This window comes from Meleagris gallopavo, chromosome 7 (assembly GCF_000146605.3).
Source record: "Meleagris gallopavo isolate NT-WF06-2002-E0010 breed Aviagen turkey brand Nicholas breeding stock chromosome 7, Turkey_5.1, whole genome shotgun sequence".
Taxonomy (NCBI): Eukaryota; Metazoa; Chordata; class Aves; order Galliformes; family Phasianidae; genus Meleagris; species Meleagris gallopavo.
In genome coordinates, this window is record NC_015017.2 from 24,824,106 (window position 1) to 24,850,906 (window position 26,801).

The following is a 26,801-nucleotide window of genomic DNA, read 5'->3' on the forward strand; positions in this document are numbered from 1 at the left end:
CTTCTTTTGAAACAACATGAAATTTGTGCATACTTCACGGTTTGCTCAGGGAACTTTATCTTAAGTCCAAACCACACAGCGGAGCCTTATCCATTTCTTTTTGCACTGAGTGGCTGTACAACTTCCCCCACAACCAACTGAAACGATGGCGCAGGATGAATTTCAGATCCCATTTTTTAATCCAGTAGCTGAACATTAGCAAGAAATTTCCCAGAGATTTGAGTTTTTCATCAACCTTGGCTTCATCGCTGTGGAAATACAGCAGTGCCAAAACAAAGGAAAAAATAAAGCACAAGCTTTTCAGGGGATTCTTTCTTTCTCCCCTCAAAAGACATTTAAAGTGAGATGAATAGCATCAGATTTTTAATCATATAACATTAAATAAGCTTTAATCCCAATGTAATTGTTTCTAATGCGCTTTGAAAACAAAAGAAAAAAAATGTTGCCTACAGAGAGTTGCTGCCTATGGAGAGCCTGCTGACTCTGGAGCAGTCTGCAGTTTCATTTCATGGACAAAAGTGAATGAATACCTGGAAACTTGGAACATCAGTGGCGTCCATGGGAACAGGAATCATATTGCTCATTAGCTGATTTTCCCAGAAAATAAGTTCATAAAAGGCATCCATGAAATTTGCCATGCATTTTAAATATCTTTGCTAATGTTTCTGAAAGTGTCCTTGCACTTCAGTGGGACCTCTGCTCTAAAAATACTTGGACGCAATTATGTCCCCAAAAGAAGGCTGTTCCTTCCAGCGTGTATGGTGTATGAACAGTGGTGTATGAACAGTGACTGCACTGATGGGATTGTTTCCTTCAGTGCAGAACCTGCATATATTTCCTTAATACCTCCCTTGTATTTTTAATTTGCAATTTTAAATAATGACAGATATAAATCCAGATTCAGTTGGGTGCTCAGATACTGAGATCCAACTGAAAGTCCCTGGAAGTACAGTATGAAGAAGAGATTTTTTTTTTTCCCCAAAGATTTTTTTTAGTATTTTCTTCTTTGTATAACTGAGAATTACACCCAGAACACACAAAATGTGCTCCGTTTCTTTCACAATGCACATTCTTTTGTAAGTTTATCATATAATCCTTTGAGTTGAAAGGGACCCTTAAAGGCTATCTGGTCCAACCCCCCTTCAATGAACAGGGACACCTACAGCTGCATCAGGTGCTCAGAGCCCCGTGCAGCCTGACCTTGGACATCCCCAGGGATGGGGCATCCACCATCTCTCTGGGCAACCTGTGCCAGTGGCTCATCTCCCTTACTGTAAAAAAATTCTTTATATCCAACCTAAATCTCCACTCTCTTAGTCTAAACCATTTCCCCATGTCCTGTCACAACAGACCCTGCTAAAGAACCCATTTCCTTGCTATCCCTTTTGTTAAGAAAGTTTGTTCTTGATTTTCATAGATTTATTTTTCCTTTTATGAGACAAGGGCCAACATTCAGTTGCTTTCAGTCTGCTTTCAGTCTTTGTCTCAATCTAATGCATCTTTTGGTGGAAAATGAGTTAATCACTAACATTTCAAGTTATAAGTCACTCGGATAAAAGAAGTGTATGGGGCCGCTTCAGGCTGAGTCTCTCCTGAGAGCAATGTAGCTGTGAATGCCGAAGTTCAAAACAGATACAGTATTTAAGGGCAATTTCTGTGGCTGCCCACTTGATATCTCCATTCCCTTCTTTTCAACAGCATGAAAATCAGATTCCACTGATGAACAAATTCCCTTTATAGGTACAAGACACACAGCTAAAGGTTGTCTTAGCAGATATAGCAGATATTCCAAATTCACTGAGAATGTGGTATCTCTCAACCACAGGATTTTGAACAACACGTGGTCCTGTTTTTCAGCTCTAAAGTGAGACCGGTTGTTGCCTGACAACTATAATTTTCAAATAAACAAGATTTATTGCCATTATTTTAAATTAAATTACATTAAATTATTGTAATAATAATAGAGTACCAGTACTGGGCTCTGGCCCAGGACAGGTGAGATGATCCCTAAGGCTGCCTTGAGACTCACATCTAGTGATGTTGCACTGGCACTTGCTGAGACTTGCTATCTAAAAGGTCCATGAACCACTTTGTAAACAGCCCTGCTCTAGATGTGAAACAAATTCTGTTGTTTCAGCATCATGCTACTTTTGCAAATTTGTTGATAGAATACATTATAGTGACTAGATTACATAGTCCCCCAAAATGAGGACTTAGGAAGAACCGGAAGTGTCTATTGGTATTTTGGGGCTATCTTTAGCCATTCTTGGCCAGGCACTAGATTATAGAAAGTGGTAGGCTTAGAAAGAAGGGAGCAAATAGCATTCAGAACCTATTTAAAGGAGAGGGTTTTTGTTTGTTTGTTTACTTAATTTCTACATTCATTGTAGTCATTAAGCAAGAAGTTGTTCCTCATCTAAACCTGATAATTCTCCTCCTGTTCTTCCAAGAAGTTGAGTTCATATTTATTTGTCCTCTTCTGTTGTTTTCAGTTGTTTCTGAGGTTTCATTCTGATGATTACAGTATGTTTGTTTGACTTGGCTGTACAACATTAAGTATATCCCTCTTGAGGAACAGTAAGGGGTTTTTTGTTGGCATAGATTTTTTTTCCTTCTAGAATCCATCATTTTTGTATGGTTAATGCTTATTAGCTGTAGAGTGCCAGGTTTGTTCAAGGAATTTACAAAGTTCCTTGGAAAGGAAGAGTTCCAGCTATGAAGATCTTACAGGGACAACACAGAATAACTGTCAATAAAGGAAGAAAACACCGTGTGGGATCAGAAATTGGTGTTACAAACAGGTTTCTGTGCAACAGAACAGAACACTGTAGTGTTCTTGATCTCGTCTTGATCAAAGACATTAGGGAACACTGGAGGTCATCTAAGTTCAAAGTTGATATCAGCATGAGGTTTGATATTAGAAATAAAATTGTGAGGGAAGAGGGAAAAGGGAAAGTGTTGCAAACCACCTTTGTCTTCATAGGAGCTTGAGTCAGGGAAAACAGATCACAACCAATATTTGTAAGAACACCTTTGATTCAAGAGTGGAGAGTTGTGCTGGTGTGCAGTAGCTCATAGGAATCTGTTCAACAAATTGCATGCATCCCTTGCTATGGACAACTTGCTAACCTACAGATAAGAAAGACATCCAAAGCATCCCCATGCCTTGGTTTCCAATCACAGTGCTGCTGTTATTCTGACCAACTTTATTTTTTCTCTTTGTATCTTGCATTAATTTAAATACCACCAACAATCAAAATCAAACACGCCTCCAGTGTGCATGTGGGCGAGAAACAGAGGGGTGTGAAACGTATGGCGCAACTCTACAGCCCCTTTTCTCCCCAGGTTCATTTTTCCTGACACTACAGCATTGCTTCCTGGCCGTACTTGCAAATAAACAATTATTGAAAGAACATGCCTGGACCACACATGCGTATTTTCCACTCTCATGGAGAAAAGCTGTCTGCCAGCTGGTTGTTATTTATTTTCACAAGAGGCAGTTGGGTTTGTTGTCATGTCTTGAGGGCACAGTCTCTTGAGGTGCTTAGCCTTCTCAGCTTGCCGAGGCTGCAGGAAGAATCGAGGGTGGGAACCAGCTGTGCCCCACAGATCTCGGGCTTACGTTATAACATCTGAAAGTTTTCCAGTGTTGATATTTGCCGTGATCTCAAGGAGTCAATAGAGGAGGACAGCAAGGGGTCTACCCAAGGGGAGGAATACTTTCCTTAAGAAGAGCTTGTGATGTTCTTTTAAAAGTGGAGTTGCTAAATCATCAGTTAGAAATGTGAAAGCTATAGGGAGAGAAGAAAGTAAATTGAAACACATCCAGGGAAAGTTCAGCTTTCTGGCTTGCTGCAGATAGTGCAGTGAGAGCTGATTTTCATGTAAATTTAACTAATGTTCCTTAGAAGGGTGAGAAACCACCGTCTGGATCTGCTGCTCAGTATAAAATGGGAAAAGCACTGTGCAGCCACTGGCTTTTGCCTTCACCCCTAGGCACCATGCATCTTCTGCTGTGCTGACAGTGCCCCAAGGCAGCCTGCAGCCTGCCCTGCTACTCTGCAGCACCCAAGGTGCCCATGGTTATGAACCAAGCTACAATGGATTATGAACCAGGCCTTTGAGTCTTTTGTTTCCTGGGAGAGAAAGTTCAGGACTGAGAAATGACTTCAAAAGCCTACCCTTTCTCAAGGTTATCACATTGCTCCTTTATGATCTTCTCTTTCTGTGATTGCCATGTGTTATTTATGAGCACTTGGAAACCCTTGCCCACAAAAAAGATAACATTGTTGAAGCTGAAATGCAATTAATTATGTGGTGCTGCAAAGAGGCAGCAAGGGGATGAAGAGAGCTGTTGCACCAGGGTAGGCAGCTGCTAAGGTCAGAGATGCAAGGCAGAAAAGATAAGTCATTGGAAGAAATGGAAAAAAACCAGGAAGAAATGTGAGTGAATTTTGTTCCACTGGGTCAATGAAAGCACCTCGCTGTACACCAGGTGTATACCTGGCCCTGAGCATCAAATAGTTCCACACTGCATCCAGCCCTTCAAGAACCCATTGGCAGTTTGGGCTTTTGGTCCAGTAGTATCATGACTGGCCCTCCAGTCTTTGAACAAACACTTTAATTGTTGTGAAAGATAAATGAATGAAAATAGTCCAGTAAAAGCTGGGCCAAAGCAGATGTCTTCTAAGCAAATATACAGTTCATTTTCCATCTGCTGATGCTCAGTCTGTGGTTATTGTGAGAGAGAGCAGCATTGCTGTGTGAGAGGAGAGCCAGGATATACATCCCAGTTTGCAAATCTAAAACAAGGCTACTTCCACAGCTCATCCACAAGCCTGGTATTTTAGTGATAGGAAAAACTGCTAAAATTAATCTTAATGAATGATGGCCTTTTTTTGCCTTTCTTAATGCTTCATTTGATAAATTTACAGATTCCCATCCCTATGTAAATGCTAAAGTTAAGTGACTCAATAAGATAAATAATTGACAAAGCTATTGTGCAGTATTTTAGTGGTCTACTTTCATTTCTATAACGCTGTGTCCCAATACACAGTGATTTGTTATCACTGTTAGTGGAGATGACTTCCCTCATGGAAAACAATATGAAGTACCATCATAAGAGTTGGAACCCTTTTCTAGCTTTTCTCTTTAACTGCTATAGATTGGGTCTCTTTTGTTACATTGCTTTGTGAATCCTGAACAACTGACGGAAGGTCACAACATGTGACCCATACTACGATAACTAGTAGTTTTTTCTATTTTGCTTTGTTGGAAAAAGGGCAATAAATAAGTGAAGCAGTAGTCAATTGCGGTAGTCAGTTTCATGTAGCCACTGAAAGACAACAAAATGTGAGAGATTTTTAAAAGTCTGTGTTGGAGTTTTTCATCATGAAATTTCTTGTCTTAACTGCCTGAGACAGAGCTGAAGTCAAGCACTGATCTGCGCTTACCTGTATGAAGAGCAAATCTGGGCTGCCAATAGGTCTGTTGGAGAGTGCCAGCCGTTGCTCCCAAAGGGGCCTGAGAGGAACATTGGCCATGTCCTCCTTTCTTCCAGGCAGTTTGCGTTCATAAGAAAGCTTGGTTTGACACTGTGGAGTTTGAACCAGCAATCTGTAAGCATAGCAAGGACCTTGTTTTTTCCTGGAAGCGTATTTGAGTTGGGAAAAAAGCTTGTGAGGAGCTGAGTGCCAGGTTACAAATGAAATGTGCTGCAGCAATGAGGACGTGCAAAGGAAGGACAAGACTTTTAAAAGTGGATTTAAAGTTATTTCTTCTTTCTTTTCAAAATGCAGAAGCAGCCTGGGGTGCTCAGAAGTTCTTATGATCTGTTTTCCACATTGTTAAGATATGCAGCAGTGAAGATTAATACGTTGGTTTGTTTTTTAATGAAGAGAAACTTGGAAGTGAAACCGAACATTTACTGCAAAGTCTTCTATTTAAATACTTTCTTATTTATAGGGACATGTTTGGAATGTTATACACAGCATTACCCAACTATTAACTCCTACAATAAGATGGATTTTAGGATTAAATAAATTGTGTGCATTCCTTTAAACTGCTTGAGCCAAGAGGGTTAGGAGTGTTAGACTCCCCGGCTGCAGCCATTCCCCAGCACAGCCTGGCTGTGTGCTGCACGGGCTGTGGTGGCTGAGCAGGAGGGAAGAAACCACTGGAAGCAGCAACTGCATGTGGAGCTTGAATGGCACATCCTCTGCTCACCACGTGGGGTAGGTGGCCAAACTGTTCAGATCTGTATACATAATTGAAGAGCAGCAGGCAGAGACAGGGAGTAGGAGCCTTGATTCAGCTCAATGTAAGCTCAGTGCTGTGCCTATATTGATTGTCCTTTGAGATCAGTGAGACATAAACCTAATGTGCCTTGTTAGCTAAGTTGTGGGCCATATGCCGAGTTGTTTTTGTTGGTTTTGTTTTTTGTTTTTGTTTTTTGCATTGGCAGGCTAAAACCAGCCCCAGGATCTAAGCAGTGTACTAAAGCAAGTAATTATTCCAGGAGCGAGTGCAGAGGTGGCATTTTTCCTTTGTGTGACCAGTCTCTGTTATCTTTTTGGTGCAGAAAGATGGATGCTTTCTCTTTTGGTCGATTGCAGTGTAGCAAATGAACATCTCACTCACATAAAAGTGTTATGTGAAGGGGTACATTTGAGCTGTATGAATTCCAGCTGCCAATCACATCTGTATCTTCTCACCTCCCCTTTTAAAACCAGTTTTATGTCCAGACAGAAGCCTATACATGGAGACTGACACTAGTGGGACGTGAATTTTTGTCCCCCCTCAAGCAGATTATTGCTTTGAACCTTTGCCCTGGAAACTGGAGACTTTTATGAGCCTGATCCTGGCTTTGAGCCAACGCTAATCTTTTAGTCAAGCTAGGAGGAGTCATGTTTTCAGATCCAAAGATTAAACATTTCCTTCCTGCTGTCACTCCTTTTTCCATTGAAGAGTGCTAATTGCATGAAGAGTTGCTACAGTTTACAGTCAGAGCTGCTCCTTGGAAAAAGTCGTCTTCTTTAGAGACCTCTTCAGTTTCCATTAAGCAAACAAGCTCTTGACTGAGTGACCATTTCCTTACCTGATCTCTCCTACTGGTGTTATTCTGCTGTCTCTTGCATGTTGTTCACTCGTTCACTCCATCTCTATTTGTTTTGAAGAAATAAAGAAAATTTCTTATCCTTCATTTCCTGCTGTGTCTAGAACATAAGGTTCAGCTTCTTTGTTGCCAGGAACTTTGTTCACTGATGGTGATTCAATGAGGTGCTTCAAATCCACCCCCTGTATAATTTCATCCAGTGATTTGCCTGGATACAATGGCGGGTGCAGTTGCTGGGGCTCGTGCGAGCTGGTTGTACCTGCAGACAGGAATTATTTTTTTTTGTCATAAGCCATTATCAGGCAAAAATATATGGTTTATCTTACTGACTTCAATACAGCAGGAATCAGTGTCAACTTAAAGTTCATTGTTGAATGAGAATTTAAATAAAGGAAAAGGAAGAGGCAGAGCAATAAAAAGTGAATCATTCAGCCTCAAATGGTGGCACTTAAAGATAGGGTTTGTGCTGCTGTGCTCATGTCTTTCATGGGAGAACAGGAGAAACTGCTGGTATACTGTCTTTGAGAGGAGGCTCACAGCAAGCAAATCACCAAGCACAAGCAATGAATGCATTTGACAGCAGAGCTTTTCATTTTACGGCACATTCATAACACGGTGGAGCACTTAGTACCTTGTTAACCCAATTAACATATGCTAAAACTGCCAAAGCAATCTGAACAGCTATTAATCAAATGCCAAATCATCCATGGTCATGCTTTGTTATTACTGCAGAGGCAGCTAAGAGCAGACTGGGAAAGAAGCATCCTTAAATCTCTACATTCGCATGGTCACTGTAAAGGCAAAGAATACTGAATCAAAAACTGATATAATAAAATAAGCTGTCATCATCTGTCTTGCCTCATGAGCATAGGGAGAGCTATGTTAGTGCACGTGTGGAAGTTGCTTATCTGAAAAGTATAAAGAGAACTCTGAGTGACTTGTGCTGAGCAATGGCTGGTAGCACAGTCCCATCCCATGTGCTCTGGAGGCTGTTTCTAGCATTTCTCAGAAAAAGGAAGCCTTAAAAAACTTGACTCCAGTGTGCAAGCAGACAGGCATGCACCTATGTGTACTTGTATTGAGCAACTTCAGATTATGTCCACCGTGAGTTATTTTCAGCCTCCAGGATTCAAGGCTAAAACTAAAGTGCAATTTACCTGTCAGATACAGGTACTCCTTGACCTCTCTTCCAAGACACCTTTTAAAGGTATTACTGTAATGGGACCATTTAGCCCTGTCCAGAAAGAATGGGAGAAGGGATTTGTGTCACAAATAGGCTGCGCCAGCACATCCATTAGGGATCTGCTTTCCAATTTCTGTTTGAGTTTTCATAGCAGAGTCTCTTATCTTAAGAGAATTGTCTGAGTTACAGTCGTCAAAACTGATGTGGTTTCTAATGAGATGGTAATGGGCATCTGTGTACCTTCATAAGATACAAATAACACAAAAGATCCTGAGAAACTTTCAGAAATCTTCTGACCTAAAAATGAATGCAGTATGAGGATCACACTTCACTTGTAATGCGATGAAGAGATTTCAGTTGTCAAAATCTGTGGTATCTCATTTTCAGTGATCAAACTGAACTGTGGATCTGGTATATTGATTCCAGGAATAACAATGAAACTATGAAACAAGAGTTGTTAATGTATTTAATCTGGTTCATATAAGTCATGCCAGCTAGCATCTATATATAGGAAATAAAATTAAACTATCTTGGTGTTTTTTTATGAGGTTATAGTTCAGCTGATAGATGAAATAGTGGCTCACTGATAGGCTTTTGTGGACATTTGTTTAGGGCCACATGATATTTTTGTGAACAAACCAGAACAATAGAAAATAAACACAACATGTTTTACATAGCTTGAAATCTGACTAGTTGAGAGATGGAAATATAAATAGAATTATTATAGGGCAGGCATGTTTGTAGAGATATCCTGAATAAATTTGTCCTTTCCCCTGTGACAGGAGAGTTTTTAACTTAGTTTTCTGAGGAAACAAAGTTTTCTTTCATATTTTCCACATTTGTTCATACTCTTTCTTCTTGTAACTTTTGTACCCATTGGGTAATTTTCAACTAAGTTGGCAGAAGCTCCTGATCTCAAAGATGATTTCTGTGGGGTTCATGGAGATCAGCATAAGGGTTGGGAAAGCATGCCCAGAAATTTATCATATCATAGAATCATAGAATGGTCTGGGTTGAAAAGGACCACAATGATCATCTAGTTTCAACCCCCTGCTATGTGCAGGGTCGCCAACCACCAGACCAGGCTGCCCAGAGCCACATCCAGCCTGGCCTTGAATGCCTCCAGGGATGGGGCATCCACAGCCTCCTTGGACAACCTGTTCACCACCCTCTGTATGAAAAACTTTCTCCTAAATGGCCTAAGTTGTGGCAATTAGGAGAAATACCGTAGTATGAACACATGCCTTTCTGGACATATACATTGCTGGGTAATCAACAGGGCTGAGGAACCTCATGTATGCTTGAACCTTAGGAAAAGCTTCCAGCATAGCTGGAGACTGCCCACACAGCCTAAATCCATGAGGTGCCTGGCTGCACCAGTTCTGCTCTATGTGACTACTGGTTATTCATAAGAAACTGAAAAACTAGAAGTACATGCTAATGCCTGAAGTTGGCTGAGCAGATAGGAGCAAGGAGAACTGCCTCCTTGATCCAGATAGCTTGGTTAAGCTTGGCATAGGTAAACAAGAAAAGCTCTAATACATGCAGATTGAAGACTACCAGCCATGTATATAGCACAGCAGTTAAAAATAGTGTTGAGGAGACTAGTGATTTCACCAGAGTGGTGGTTTTTGTGTTGCTTAAATTGTCCTAATCCAAACTGAGTGTATCTTTCTACAAATGCACACTAGTTCAAAAGAAAGCTTCTACTCAGCCTCATGAAAAGGTTTCCAAGATTCAGAGATGCAGAAGAGTGAGATGATCCCAGTTAAATACTGGAGAAGATGCAGAATTGGAGTTAAAACCAAGATCATCTGTGTACCAGGCAGTGGCCTTCTGAGAGGTTATTTTAGCTTCCCTATCTGTGTGTTCCCATCTTTAGGTGGCAAACCAATCCCTGTGAATATAAAAAAAGCACCTTCCTTATAAGAGAGTTCATAATAGTTTAGGACACATGGCACTCTTGAGACATAATTGTATAATGCTCCACTGCTAACTTTAAAATTTTAATTATTTTGAAAGCACATCTGTAGCACCACATACAAGAGGAACTTGGTAACAATATCAATAAAGTTGTGCTGTGTTCTTGGTATAAACTCGTTGGTTTGGGGTTTACAATTTATGTGTTCTGGAACTGGATTATTGTCTCATAAAACAACGCAGCAGCCTTTTCTCATTTAGTTAGCCATCCATTTTTATTAGGGTGCTCTATAGAATGCCTGCAATAATATTATAAAGGTGCAGAAGGTTCATTATTTCACAACAAGCAGCCAGCCAAGACCATTATTATTTTTACAACATCCAGGCTTGCTGTTGAAATATAGCTTTGATTATAACCTTTTTTTCCTCCTCCCTCTTTCTCTTCTCTCCCAAAAGCAGAGATGTACAATTGTTCCCTTTCAGATTGCTTTTCCACTGCCCCACAAACATGTCATTTTCAGTGAAATGGATGGATTATAATGGGAACAGATCAGTGATAATGCATTACTGGAATACAGCCATCCCCAAGAGAGCTTATAATAATATCCAGTCTTCCTAAGCTTTAAAATCTGCAGTTTGGAGACCCTGTGGCTCTAATATGGAATCTAGCACTGAATTTTCCCTGCACGTCCAATTCTTTGATGCTCAATTATTGCTGGTGCTCTCCCCTCCCTAGCACGTTGCCATGACAACTGCCTTGTGGAAAAAAAAACCCTCTCAGGCGATGCAGCCGCCACTTCAGAGAGGGGTTTCAGCCTCATAAAACTGTGGCTCAAAGAAATTACTGAAGATTAATGACTTTGCTCAGAGCAAATTTCTGAAAATGTTGGTAATTAAATAAAAATATGTGCAGGCAATGCGTTCTCCACATCCCGCCTGTTGGCACCTGCTGAGAGCCGCAAAGTGAGTGTAAATCTGTAGTAAAAAACATATTTGGGTATTATTCCTGCATATATTTTCTGTATGATCAACAGTTAGGGAGTTTAATTAGCTATGCTAGCCTGTCAAAGAATCATAGAATCACAGAATCACAGAGTGGTTGGGTTGGAGGGGACTGTAGAGCCCACCCAGTGCCAACCCCCTGCCATGGGCTGGTTGCTACCCACCAACTCAGGCTTCCCAGGGCCCCATCCAACCTAGTCTTGAGCACCTCCAGGGATGGGGCACCCACAGCTTCTCTGGGCAGCCTGTGCCAGTGCCTCATCTCTGAGTAAAGAATTGCTTCTTCACATCTAACCTATATCTCCCCTCCGAGAGTTGAAAGCCATTCCTTCTGGTCCTGTCACTGTCAGACTGTGTAAAAAGTTGGTTCCCCCTCCTGCTTGTAAGCTTGTACCCTGGAGCCTTCTCTTTCCCAAGCTAAACAAGTTCCTCAGCCTGTCTTCATAGGAGAGATGCTCTAGCCCTCCAACCATCTTTGTGGCACTCCTCTGGACCCACTCCAGCAGCCCTACGTCCTTCTTGTGCTGGAACTGGGCACTGTGTTCATCAGAAAGCCCAGTGCTCCCATCCCAGGCACATCCCTAGGTGTAAGAAGATGAATACAGAGCTGGAAATTGCTCATGCTGAATCATAAAACAGGCCTTGTTTCATAAGCCCATTAGGCACATGCCCCTAATGTTAAGCATATGCTGCACGTTGCCTAATAGAAATAGAGTTTGCACTGGCTTGTGGTTAAGGGTATATTTGTAAGTCCTGTGATGGTTTTAAGGTCTTAGAGTTGTGAACTTCTCTGGGACAATGAATAAAATACGTTGATTATATTTTCAAAAGCATTAGGCATTTTCACATTTAGTAATAACATCGTTAGCATCACATGCCACACTACTAGTAACCAGCTTTCATGCTTTCATGCAGCAGGATTTAAAATGATGTGAGCTGGAGGCCAAAGAAAGACATTTTGTCTTTCCCAAAGACAACAGCACACAGCCAGTTTAGAGTTTGCCTTCACTGAAGGTGAGCAGTGCTCCTTGGGATGGGCTCCAAAAGCACATCTGCTCGAGAGCACAATATTGCAACCTTATGTTACTAAAATCAGAAGAAACGTGTACCAGTAAAAATCCGGGCTTAAGGAAAAAATCTTGTGTATTCTAAGGGGATAAAAATATTAACTCAAACCAGATGCGTAAGGGCCAGAGCCATCTTTGTTCACTGCAGCAGATCCTTCAAAATCTCTTTCATCTAAGATATCTGTTCGTGCCCATCCAGAACCTGCAAGTGTGAGAAATTCACCAGAATCTCAGAAATTATCCCCTCTGCCAGGCAAAGAGGAAATGCACACAGCCTGAAAGGGAACAGTAATTCATTTTGAGATGTAAACCTGTTTTTAAACAAGCAGTTTGTATGTTAACTTCCTCAATCAGAGGCTCAGCCATCTGTTGCAGTTAATTGGTTAGCCTTTGGCTGAAGTTTAATCAGCATAGGGGCAAGAAGAAGGGAAACTGGTGGGCCTGGAGGCTTCACAGGGACCGTGCCATGAAATCAAAGCTGCATCAGGCCCCAGTGCTCAGTCATGGGAGAATGTGCTTTGTTTTGCAAGGAGCCAGCATGGCAGTAAGGCTGGTGGGGATGTATGGGTGTTACTACACGTACTGCATCGCTCCTTTATGTTATTTCAGTTCTGCTTCCACAGCCAGGCTGCAGCCCTCTCTAGGCTCTCTAGCCCTGCTAGGCTCTCCCTTGGTGCAGCAGTAATGATGTTAATCATGACATTTAGCCCAGTGACTTTGCTAACCTCCTGTGCATGGCCAAGCTCTGCTGATCTCCTGCCTGCAGCGAGCTGTTAGCCTGGGGCAAATTGTCACAAAATCCTACCAAGCATTCAGGCTGCTGGGCCAGCCTGTTCTGCTGAGCTTATTTTACATCAATTGCTGCAAATTAAAGGCATGTACAATTTATAATGTGTGGGTGCCTGTGCACAGAAATTCAGTTTCCTCAATATTTACAGAGTATAAAACAGTCCTCCTTGTTTAAGGCTAGGATGAACATTTCTGTCACGTTAGGAAGGAAACTTTATTTCATTCCGCAGCTGCTATTTAAACACTTTGAAATCTTTTTAATCTTAGTCAAGGTTCAAAATGAGATGTTTCAGACATCTGCTAACTATTACAGGCCATGCACGCTAGTAGAGGTAATAAATTACAACAAGAAGGGGAATCAAGTGACTTTATTGTGTTGTTTTTGTTTTTTTTCTTTTTTTTTTGGTTCATTCATCGCTTTAAAGTTTGTCCTCCTTTGGTTTTATCTGTTGCCCTTTCTATCAAGGCCCTCTCTGCTCTGATTTGGGGGAGAGACAACAAACAACTGAACTCGATCACAGTGTTTGGATGCACCCTCTGTGCTACGTGCCAAAACAAAGATGGGTGGTTCTATCAGAACACAGGAGAGAGGGCATTTCGGTTTCCTCCAAAAGGGGAGATAACAGATCAGCTTTCTGGTTTGCCATGGAAACCTTTTGTCAGCCCAGTAACAATGACGTCAAGGTGGCATTGGCACAGTGACGGGGGTTAGTTAGCAGAGCACACACCTGTTGAACTGCCAGAGGGGAAGGTATGTCAGCTTTTATATTTTCCATGCCTGATTCGAAATAACTTTGGGGAAATGCTCAGAAAGTGTAGTCCTGGGGTGGTTGTCCTGGTCTATGGTAGGTTCATGCAGTGAGCAGGTGCTGCTGGAGCTGGTGGTCACAGAGAAACCTGGTTAAGAAGCATTCAGTCAGTGCTGCTCTGCAAACCCTTTGGGTATCTCTTGGGAAGGTGTAGAGATCAGGCTTGTACCCCTAATGTGGAGCACCAACTTCCTCCAATGTATTTGCTTTGCTTGAGAGTACAGGGTTTGCTAGTGTTTACTCAGGCAGCTTCCTAGAAAGACTTCTATAAAAGGGAAAGCCAAACTTGCATTTATCGTGCCACATCTGTGGATGTACAACTACAAGCTGTAACCCATTTTTGAAATGTCTGTTTTCCTGCCAAATTTTTACTGCGATGCTTTTGTGTTTGGAGTTGTTGTCTGACAACATTGTTAAGTGAGATTAAACCCCTTCTTCTCATCATTAAGTTCTCTGATGACTATCTTCCCATTTCTAGTAATTAAAAAAAATGCTTTAACAGTTTCTTAAAAGCATGATCTTTTCACAAGAAACTTGTTTTAGTGGAGAAAGCACTTTATTTGTGCTGGACTGTTCATATGAGCAATCAAAACCACATACCTGGATGATGTGGCTGCAGTAGACTTTCAGTCATTGAAGTAATTGCTCTGTGTCAGTGCCTGGTGCCATTTTTCTAACAGTGGCTAAAATATGAATTCACAACTCTTGCACATCTTAGCTATTTGGTAACATGTGATAATCGCTAAAAAAAACAAAACAAAACAAAAAACAACATTAAATTGAAAATTTCATATCATATTGTTTTAAGAGAAGAAAAGCCTGTGATGTGAATGATAATTCAAATTACATTGGGTTGCACACTGGAATTAAAGTTGAGAAAAAGCACATCATAAAATGACATTAGGTGATCAGAAAAGGAAAATGGAGGCAGGCTATGTAAATGACAGTTACTACTCAAATAGAAACCAAATGTATGTAGCCAGAAATTTGTGGAAATCTTTGCAAGACAGAGCAATCCAGGATTGTAATTTTCCAAATAGCCAAGGAATTAAGGTAAGTGTTCAGTTGGTAACCCATGGCATTCTAATAGGGATGGATGATGGAAAAGGGCTGCCAAGTTCCAAGGAGGTAGAATAAAGCTCAGTGATAATCTTTATGTTTCTGAAAAAGAATAAATTGCCTTTCCTATGAGCGAAATAAGGATTATATAGATTAGTATTATTGTCATTACAGTGAGAATGTGTAAGTACTCCAGAATGCCTACAAAGAACTGTAAAGCACTTTGGCTTCAGTTTGGAAAGTGCTGAATATTCCTCTACATTTTTTTTCGTAGTCTGTTCCAGCTGTTTCAGAGGTAACAGTCAGACAGAAATGGTTACTTCTTGTGATCTGAAGTCACCGTAGTACCATTTAACATTATTTGAGTACTTTGTGGTTGGAAGTTGAGAAGAAGGCTTTACAGACATTCTTGACAGAGGTCTTACTACCATTACTAGGGTAACTGAGGCATGGCAAAATGTAGGATTTCATTTTGGAGATGCTCCTTTTGCCCTTGTCGTTCTTACCAATGAGATATGAGGTTGTCTAGAATGAAGTTGCCATGTGATGAATTAGACTTCAGATTCTTTTTTTTTTTTTCCTATGCATCTACATCTTGTGAATACCTTTGATATAAAGAGAGGCACACTCATCTATTGGCATTGGGGATCGATCCAGATCTTAGTTACAGTACAATATGGAGCAATGTGATAAAAGTCCCTTTTTTGCTGGAGGGAAAGATGAGGAATCAGATAGGAGAGAAGGAAACAGAGCATACTGTGATGAATTATGTACATGTTCTTAATAGGGTCACTACTCAGTAAGGCCATGTGTGTGAGTTCTGAGAATGAAAGAAGGATGTTTTCCATTGTGCTTTCATCGTTTTCTTCTGGAAATTTATCATTGAAAGAGCCACCAGTTCATAATTACAGCATTTTAAGTGGTGATGCCACAGCAAAATCATTTTTCTTGCAGGGAAGTCTAAGTTCATTCTCTTAGTTCAAGCATGTTTTCCCTCCATTTAGGACTCATTCTGGCGACCAGAGCATTTCAGCCGTTACTTCTTTAGGTTGGATAGGGGTTAATGAGGTTTGGGCAGACAGTTCTGCTACTGTATTGCCTTGGATTGAGGAAATTGCTTACTTATTATTTATCATTATCAGTCTTGTCCAAAATGTGCTTGCGTTTTATGAAAGGAAACAGATGCTTATGCCAAGAATCTTACAGCATAGATGAAGAAATAATGAATTAGTGAAACGGAATTTATTAAGAGAACATAATTTTATGACTGGAAGATATTCAGCCAAGGAAGTGTCTTGCTGACTATTCAGTTTAAGTGGTTTCAATTAATACAATGTTAATAGCATGCACACGTGTATGGAAGACAGGCTGTGGATTCAAAGAGTAAGAGTGTATGGAACTTAAGAAAAGCACACCAGAAGTTTATCGTTTATTTCTTTGCTTTAGAGTCTTCCAACTCTAAACTTACTTCAAAGTAAATTAGAGTGGAGTATTTGGTCTGATGTGTCTTCACTGAAAGAAACGAAGCAGGAGCTGGGATTGTGCTTATCAGTAGACCTTATTATTCAGTTAATCCTTTGATAAGTGAACAAAACAAAGTTCCTTTAGGCTCCCCTCTATATCTATATTTAGACCTGCCTGATAATGTGAGAAGACAGCAAATGTAAATGGCAAAGTCAATGAGAATTTCCTTTCAGCTGAAACAAAGCAAGTCGGATTGTCTGTCAAACCCTTTGAATCTATACTCTTGTACGCAGTAGAATTTATTACCTTGTTAGAAACTAAAGCAAAACAAAACAGAAAAAGGGTGCGACCACTTTTTGTTATTGTACTTTAAAGGGGAAGAATTTTATACGAGGAGTGTCCTCTGGGAACACTCCAGTAACTCTATAAAAGAGACTAAAACCGATAGAATTCCAAACCTGCAGCTGCAGTTCCTTTGGGAGCCACGTTGCAGCAGTACATGCAGCAGCCTTTCGGTTCAAAAAGGGAAGCGCATGACTACAGCCAAAGCCCTTTCAACACAGTTTTAGGTAAGCTGATCTGCATAAAAGCCATTGTAATCTCTTGTGCTGCTCAGGTTTTAGGCAATATTTTCGTTTCATAATGCTGTTTCTGTGTCCACTGAAAACATCTGCTTAGACGTGCCAGGCTCAATCATGCACGCTCTTACATCACTTGGCAAATGAGGTCACTTCGAGTAAATAGCAGTATTATGGAGAGCAGAATGAAAGCCCCAAGATTTAACTGCTCAAACTCGAGCTGCAGCCCATCGTGATGGCTGAAAATGATGCAGCAATGCTGGAAAGGCTCTGTGGATGCAGTGGATAAGGCGAGCAGCAGGGAGGACTCAAACACAAGTAACCACATCCTCAGAGATCTTCTTTCCACAGAACCAAGCACTGACTGAGGGCGTGAGCATGCAACGCCGTTGCAAACTCTCCTGCTCAGAGTGGGTACTGCTTCATATGGCATTCATTCCTGTACCCTGTTTACAGCAGCAGTTGTGTGTTTTTACTTGGCAATTAATGGCAACACTGAGCTGGAGTGTTCTGTTAGGACATTAATGTAAGAGACATAAACTAAGAGCATTATAGGGAACAGGCTGGGAGGGAGGAAAAGCAGCCTGTGAGGTTGCCTGCCTCTCTCCAGCTGCTGCCAGACAACTGCAACCACCTCACCCAGCCAGGGGCCAGGACTCTCAAAGCATGATTTCAGTTGACCAGAAGCATTATTAACTCTCACCATGAAGTCTGCAAGGGGAAAAGGGCTATGAAGATGTATCATGCAGGGCCAGGCCTTCCCAGGGCAGCTTTGAAGGAGACACCACTCACTGCCACCATTCCTCTGGATGAATTCTCTGTAATCTTAGATCTGCTTTTGCCTCCATGGTCTATTTGACAAACCTACTGAAAATTAGTAAGAGCAACTTATCTAAATCCACCTTTGAGTTAATTTGTGGCTCAAGGCTCTGACTTATGGTAATGGGACCTAGAGACCCACAATAAAGATGAAAAATAGCAGCTATTAAATCTGTAAAAAGGAAACAACTTGGAAAAGGCAAGGGATGCCACGCTGTCCAAGGCAGAGGGGAGTCAGACTTACAGGACCGTATGGCTCAGGCATAGTTTGAATTATCCTTTCAATTAAAGTCACTTTATATAAAACATCTGTTCTCTGAATTTAACCATTTGGACAAAAATCTTTAAATGCTTCATTGTGTTTTTGGTTTCTCTGTTCCGAGCCTTAGCCATTTTGCAGAGCTAATGTCCCTGAAGGAGGAGTGTTTGTGGTTTTCTGTGATGCTACCAAGCATCAGTGCAGGCTTGTGCATTTTCCTTTGTTGAGCATTCACATTTTCACCTACTCTCCAGCTACACAGTGTACTTGCTAGCAGGGTCTTAGGAGTCAATTAATTATTTGTTAACTAAAACCTTTGACTTCATGGGTCAAAATAGTCTGCTTTGCTCAGAGTGAGTTGAACATTAAAAAAAAACAACCTCAGCAACTAGTCATTACTCCCTGATTTCAGACTATTGTGTTTTTATTAACCCTAGATGAGTTTCGAACATCTTGTGGCTGTAAGAGATGACAGGTGGGGCTTTACCTTGGCTGTCTACCCTTCTCATCCTCTGCAACACTGGTTGCAGATGGGTTTTAGTCATACTGGCTGTTTCATTGAGGAAACACAAGTGGTATCTGTTCCATTTTGTGCTTCAAATAGGGAAGGGAATAACATCCAGTATCAGCTCTCTTAAGCCAAGTGCAATGAGAAAACCTGTGTCTTGAAAGGTCAAACACGGACTGATTCTGTGCTTCAGTTTGTTGGGTGAAATGGAGTCTGGTCTCCTTTATCTTCAAAAGTACTTTTTATGGTACATGCGCTCTTTAATTTTGGCTTGCTGTAGTCTTTATTTCTGGAAAAAAAAGGCTCCAGAAATAATGCAGGCAGCTCATTCAAGCTGTTCTGCACATGTCAGTATATGCTGGAGTTCCAAAGTCCAGCACAGCCAGGATACAGTCGTCTAGTAGGGATTCCAGCAAAATCTGCTGGACATAAAAGATTTGTGCTGTTTGAAACCATAACACCAGATTTCCTTTCTGTTAGCATATTTATATGTCCCAAGTGCCATCTCTGTCTCTTCTTTCTGCTGTGGAATAACATGCTGTATCTTGATTTATAGAATGCTGAGCATCCAGATGCCTCTTGTTATCTCCTTGCTGAGAGGAGCAGAGCTGGTACATTAGGGCTACAGCCTGTCACCATCAGACCTACCATGTGTCTGACTAAAGGCTTAAATACAAAGAAACCTCCCCATGAAGCTCGGGGAGCAATCCTCTTCATCTGGTCAGACAGAACAAAGGGTAGGAAGCACCATCTCCAGCTTAAGTGCAGATGGGTACAGGGGCCCGAGGACCAAGAAAGACTAGAAGATGAGCCAAGTATTCTCCACCAAACTTCTGAAATGAGCTCAATCTGGAGGAATTTTGCCAGTCACTGTGGATTATTGAGGAGCTTGCCATTTCTGAAACACATTCTATCCCTGCAGAAACACCTCCATGCCAATGCAATGAAGCACTCACCAGAAGTGCCAGAGCTCTCAGCTCAGCATCCCTCTGAGGTGCAGCACTTTTACAAGTAGGAACATAGGTGTTCGCACTCCAAATAGACCCTGCTATAGCACAGTGAACTAAAGCAATTCTCCAGTACCAGAATTCCTCAAAGGCTTCTTCTGCATTTGATGTCTCTCTCCCTAACCAGCAAAAAAGAAAATCTCTATGGAATTACAGAAATTTTCACAAAGAATTCTACAAGGGATACATTTTTTAGTGCCTGTCTCCCAGCTAGAGTGACAGCTCAGGGTTTATTTCAGTGCAGACAGAATCGGCGCCTAAGTGGTCTTATTCAATTCTTGTAATCTCTTGATAAGATGCAAATCCCATTCTTTCTCCCGCTGCCACTCTCACTCTCTTGAAATCGGTTGTTTATGGTGACTAAATGCTTCTATCCAAAACTGGCTGTCATCCAAAAGCAGATGGGCAGAAAGCCTACAAGCAACAGCAAACTAGCAATTTATATTAGAGCGCAGAGCAGAGCTACACAGAACGCTTTGTTTGAACGAGCAGAGCTCTGTGTTCTATTGAATATATGTAAATAATCAGCGAGTGTGCATTTCTACAACGATGCTGGCATATTTTATAATACTTAAATACTCTCAGTAGCTCTTCTGACCCTGATAGATTCATTCTCTGTTGCTGCTTCTTTGAATGAAGATTAAATGTTGGCTTGGCATAAATAACTTCATGCCTACCTGAAATGTACTGGTTCTTGCCTTCGTCTTCAGATGCAGTGCACTGCTGATTCTGTGGTTGTGAGTGGGAAATATATTGAAGACAAAATGGAAACATTTGAGGAGCAGAAAAAGGAAAAAGAGATCTATATAAAGAAACGATACTATAAAGCAATTTTAAAAACAAAGTACATGAGATGATTTAGTATAGAATGGAGCTAGGCATGATTCTTTATATTAAAATCTCTTTTTAAATAGCTTAATATTGCATGAGAGGATAGTTGTGCATTGCATACTGACAGAGCATCTTTAGCAGTTACAAGCCCTTAGGTGGACAAATGGCAGGCAGGTATGAGCAGTGCCTGCCCAGGTCTGTCATGGAGCAGCTGGCAGCACTGAAGTCCTGGCTGTGCCCAGCTCCCAGGGACTACCATGAGCACCACAGATAGCTGGGTCCGCTTGGTATGTGCCCTCACATTTGTGTCACAGTGTGGTTTATGAGCCTCTGTTACGAACTAAATACCTTAATTACAAAAAGACTAAAACTTTAATTATGGCACTGTGTCACAGAAGGGAAGATCACAAACACCAGCGTTCTCTACCCTTGGAGAAAAACCACTGAGATGCTGCTACATTTGTTGGGGAGGCAGCTATTTATCCACTTATGCTAGCATAAGCACTACAGTATCTCTATTACCAGTTCATAGTCTGCCTGAGCTTGGACTTATGTTTCAGAATCACTGTGAGATCCATTGCAGTTCATTCATTTAAGTAGTATTCAAAGCATCCTTCTCGAGAGACCATCTTCCAAACCCCTTCTTACCCCACCAGGGAGCTATTAATTCCCCCTTTCTTTTAAACCAAAGTGGATTTAGTAGTAGTTAACATCTGTTTTAGCAAGAAGGAAGGACAGCCTGTGATCTGATAGGTCTTTTCCATATGCACTGTAATGATAAATGTGTCTTTGGTGTTCAGCCTTGCTTCCTCTGGCTGCTGCTTGATAGCTGAAAATTGAACAGATACAGCAGTGGTCATGCACACATGCTGTGACACAGGAAATACCATCACATGGTCATTCTACACTAACTGGTGCCTGCTGATCGCCAGAGCAGCCTGGATGTCCCCCCCAGCAGGACCTGTCCATGTCTGGGACCTTTTCGTGGCTTGCACTTCACGCTCCCAAGGCTGACAAGCACTCAGCTGGGTGCTCCCAAAAGAAAAACATCTCGCGTGGTCAGGACAAAACTCATTTATCGGTGTCAGTATGTTACATAGAAGGTTCCCATCAATGCTCAGAGTTTTGGTAGCAATGTTGTGCAGCAAATAGGGTAATTTACAGTTATTTAGTGGCTGGTCCCCACCTACACTGGTGACATAGAGCAGCACAGTTTTGATCTGTTTTGGCACATCCTGATGAAAACATTTATGTGCTGCATGGGCAGTGACACTTCCTAGACCAGGCACAAGTGATCACAGAGGATGGGAGATGGTTTGCTAGTGGCAGGCAGCAGTATGGGAACAGGCTGGGGCTCATGCTAGTGGTACACAGGACACACCGCACATTCGCTGTGGATTGCTTGGAGCCTTCCTGTTTCTTTCGTTCAGGTTACATATTATGAAAATTTTTTTCTCAGAAAGAGTGGTCAGGCCTTGGCACAGGCTGCCCAGGGAGGTGGTAGGGTCACCATCCCCAGAGGTGTTAAAAAACCGTGGAGATGTGGCACTGAGGAATGTGGTTAGTGGGCAGTATTGATAGCAGGCGGGCAGTTGGATTAGATGATCTTAGAGATCTTTTCCTGCCTTAATGATTCTATGATTCTATTCAGTGATTCTTTCTAGCATTTCGCTATTTCGTTCTGCATGTCCTTTTCTTACTGATTTTCAAGCCATTGCTTTCTGTGTAATTCATTCCATTTGTACCAGTGTCAGATCTTTCAGTTTCGCCTTGTGCTCTGCAAAGACCTGCTGTATCACTGTTTTTATTTTAATGTCTCGTGGATTGGCTGTACAGTACACAGGCAGACTGCTGTCTGAGTTTTAAATGTATCCAGCCAATGATTTTAATGGTTGATTTTATCACAAGAATGATAATAGTGAATATAATATGTTAAAATATGAAGCCATTTACCTGTGAAGTACAACTATAAGGGCATTCTCTATTTTCTTTCTTTTTCCAAACCAAATGCAATCCGCGTGAGAAAGCAGTATCCCATCTATTGCATGCTCAGAGGAGAGAGAAAACCGTGATATCCTTCTCTGAGATTGAGAATTTACTCTCCAAAAATAAATTAAGCCATTAATAGTTTGGGGAACACTTCATAGGTGAAAGGATTTCTGTCATTGAGAAGCAGGTGTATTTGCATTATTCCTAAATGACTGATAAACTGCATAGATGTTAGTGTCATACAGTCTTTCCAGAGAGATTTCTTTGCTGTGGGTTAATTTGGTCAGTACGTGTTCTTGTGGTGTGGTGGTATAGAAGACACACAGTCTTCTATAGGCACAGTGAAGTCATTTGCAAAAGGAAGAAATTTTCTTTCTGTTCTTTGTGGTCTGCACCTAAAAATCGTCTGTGGACCGCAACCTGAACTAATCACACCTGTAAAGGGTTCCTGCATAATTCCTCATGACAAAGTTAGTGTCTTTTCCTACAAATAAATCATTTTACATATGTCATTACTATTCCAGCAGTCAACTGGCAACAGGCTGCTAGAGGGGCTGATCACTTCCAGTTCTCACCGCATTAAATAGCTTTTTTTAATGAGATAGGGAGAAACAGGAGCTCAGGGCTAGATGGCACCTGCAAGTCATGGAGCACACCTGCCTCCTCTGGGGTACTGCTTACAGGTGCTACCCTCATTGAGTCATCCACTGTGTCACAGGTGTTCAGCTATTTGGGGAGGGGCCGGCAAAGGCCCCCAGGTTTGGGGTGGGCTGCCCTTATGATTTCTTTTTCAAAAATCAACCTGGCCATCTGAAAAAAAAAGTTCTGACCACTGCAGCACATTCTCTGCCCTTGCGGTTGGAAACGATGGATTGAGGGCTCCTATCTGAGTCTGATGCTGCTTGCCCAGCTGCAGCACACCGCACCTAGCGAGCCCCTGCCTGAAGCCAAGCAGAGTGTATTCTTTGCAGCTAGAGTTTGCGGTGTGATGGCAAACACGGACACCTAGTGGTACTTCAGTGCAGGGCACGGCACTGTTTTCAGTTTGTCTCTTGGATTTTTCTTGTATCTTAAATATACCATACCAAATCGGGTCCCATATTGGATCAGAAAAAAACTTGTAATTCTCAAATTATCCCATAGCAAAGAAACCTTAGAAAATATTATAGCAATATCTTATTCTTCCAATAGCTGTGTGTTACGAGGAAAGCATGTCAGAGTGTGCCAAATTGATCTTGTGTATGTTCCATCAGTTCACTGAGCTGTTTCTGCAAGGGTTAGTGGTAGCATGCTGTCTGAATGGCCTCCAACAGCTGCCATGGTTTGTTTGGTTTGGTTGATTTTTTTCTATTTACAAATAATCTTTCAGAGAATTATTTCCTTCTTCTTCCCCCAATCTAGCATTTCGTCTACGCCAGAGACACAGGACAGGTGAGAACCAGTCCTTGTCCACTGACCCCTTTCTGTAATTGTATATATTGGAATTGTGAATGGGATTTCTTTCATGCCTGCCTCATGAGACACACAAACCACAATGCCACTGAATGGGGAGAGTGCTGTTCCCATGGGAGTGTGCATTTGAGACTGCCTGGCCTGCAGTAAGGGATTTTGAAGTTGTACAGCTCAAGAGTGATGTCTGTAGAAATGGGTTTGCACGCCTAAGGGGCTCACCCATTCCAGCTGATGAGCAGATCCCACTTCTCATTGAGTTCTATTAGGCATTGTACAACAATTCTCTCAGCTCAGTTGGATTTGCAAGTGGTTTATTTAAAAACATTTTATAATGTGCCTGTCTTTAGCTTTGTATCCCAAGAAAGTGAGGTTTGTGATGTTACAGGGATTTGAATCAGCTTGGTTGCTGCTCAGTATCTTTCGAATCAGTGAGCTAATTCAATCAAATTTGATACTGGAATAAGGAGCTCAAAGGATCCTGCATGTTCCAGGAAGCAGGCAGCACGTAGAGACGGACCCAGACGAGGGCCCCTAATGATGGGCAGGCAGAAAGCAATCCAGATTTGTGCTCTCACACCTGTTCAGACACCTGCAAATCCAACCCTGAGATCCAAATCTGTAAGAAAACAAGCTTTGTTAGCTATGCTGCCTGTGCAGTCACTTTTTCTGCTTTGTTCTGCTGTATACACAAACGCTTCTATCCAGTCTTGGGTTATATAGAGATCAAGGTTAAACAGAGACCAGTATTGTTCCTTGCATATCGCGGGGTGTGAGATTGAAGGAAAGCAGCAGGTTGCCAGCACTCAGTACGGATGTAAAATGATACATTTATTCTTAGATACAAATCCTGGAAGTCAGCATATAATCAGTCACTCTACGTTTATATATTTACACCTCTGTTTTCCATCAGACAGTGTGGGAGGAGCTATTCTGATCTGCCCCATCAGGATTCCCTAATCTCCCAAAAGGACCTTAGAACAAGTTTGGGAAGAAGAGGGCAATGTTTTTTGTCTTGCAAAAAGTGATAGCTGTATCCTCACTGCGTGGTGGCATGTGGGAATGTGTCTGGCTTGTGTTGTAAGAGGGAGCTGGATTTGTTCTGCGATGAGGCATAGTGCCAAAGCTGTTGGCTGGGCTAGTACCATGCTAGAAAGGCACCCCAGAAACTAAAGACAGAAAAAAAGCAAGGTTCATGATGGGCACCCCCCGCTAGAAAATTGTGGCATTCAAGAGGCCATGGGGTGGGTAGCTTTGATTTCTTACTCAAGCCCAACAGAATGAGTAAGAAGTAAAGGAAACAAGGGTCACAACTTGTTGAACTTTGGCAAAAGAAATGATTAACTTGGCTTCTAAGGAGCACAAAGCCTGCCTTTGCCAGTGTAAATATGATGCAAAGATGATTGCTTTCATTCTGCCCTCTCTAACTCCTTTTTCTACTCTATTTTTTTTTTCCCTTGAACCTGGGCAGTTGTCTGGAGGGTGTGAACTAACCGTGGTGCTCCAGGACTTCACGGCGGGCCACAGTAGCGAGCTGAGCATTCAGGTGGGGCAGACGGTGGAGTTGCTGGAGAGGCCAAGTGAAAGGCCAGGCTGGTGCTTGGTGCGGACCACGGAGCGGAGCCCACCGCAGGAAGGCCTGGTCCCCAGCAGCGCTCTCTGCATTTCCCATTCCCGCAGTAGTGTGGAGATGGATTGCTTCTTCCCTTCAGGAAAAGGTAGGCAACAGCCTGACAGGTGTTTCAGATTGTTTTGGATTTCCCCTTTTGTATCATATAAGCTGCTTGGGCTGCTTTGGCAGTCGATGTGGGCAAAGGACTGTGTAGTCATGAGTGAGTTCTGTTACTGGGTCTCTGTGAGTCAGCACAGCACCAGCCCAGCTCCATCCCATGAATCAGTGTTCGTATGTCTGTATCTTTTGCTGTGTGGTAGTTGTTACTGTGTTGAAATGCAGGATAAAAATAAGACACAATGATTGCTTTCAGTGTCTAAAAGCTGAGATGGAGGGGAAAAAAAGCCAACAAGGGGGGAAAAGAACGCTGTGTATGCACACAGCATGCCCTAAGTTGTGGACATGTTATTTTATGAATTTTATGAATCCTCAGTGCACATTAATGCATGGTCTTTTACTATATCCCCACTGCCCACCTATGATTGCAAACAAGCCGCCAGTGAGTACTGGTACACCAGGTTGACAGGTGAACTGGAGATGTGAGTGTACTGGTACATTACAAGAGGCAAAGAAGGTGTTACAATCAGAGTGTGACAAAACATGCATCACCCTGAGAGGTTGGGCCTTGATGTCAATTTGCATGGAAATGACCTGCGCTTTCCTCCAAACACCTGCACTGACTGGTGAAAAATTGTTTGTCTCTGATGGTGTCTGTGGCCTATTCAATTGGTGTCATGTTCTGAGTGTTGTGTGTCCCATGCATCACATCCGTGCAGCCAGATGCAGGAGGTGCCCCGTATTGCTGGAGTGGGACCTGCTCCATTCAGGGTGGGCAAAGCATGTCCTCTTAGGGCTGTGTTCCTGTCACAATTAGGGCAAGGGGAATGGCTCCTAACATCCCGCACCCTGGCTCAAACGTGCAACCTCAACTGGCTTTATGAAGTTGTTTATTTTTTTCCCTCTGCATTAGAGGAAGTAGAACTTGATCCTTCTTCGTTTGGACAAGTTAAGCTTGGTGATTTTGCTTGTTTTGAGAAAAAGCACTGAAATCGTGCTCTCAGTTCTCTGCAGGCAGGGAGCAGGGAACAAACAGGGCACTGCAAAGGGCCCAGAGTCATTTTGCCTTAAAAAGCACAGGAGGGAAATGCTGACTGTCCCCACTGCCTGAGGTGCAAACTCCAGCGTGTCCATGTCACTTAGACATGCCACAGCTGGAGCCTGTCCTGGCCACTGGCTTCTCCAAAAGCCATGCAGAGCTTTGAGAACCGCAGCCACACCTCCC

At 42.1% G+C, this 26,801-nt stretch overlaps 1 protein-coding gene across 1 annotated transcript in view; it reads left to right on the top strand.

Moving 5' to 3' along the window:
• Positions 1-25,850, top strand: part of LOC100549062 (kalirin-like) — a 143,542-nt gene extending 117,692 nt beyond the window's left edge. Inside the window, 2 exon segments of the mRNA XM_019617399.2 lie at positions 23,800-23,829; positions 25,319-25,850. Of these exon segments, the coding sequence (XP_019472944.1) occupies positions 23,800-23,829; positions 25,319-25,822 (534 nt within the window). The 3' untranslated portion in view covers positions 25,823-25,850.
• The last annotated feature ends 951 nt before the right edge of the window (positions 25,851-26,801 follow it).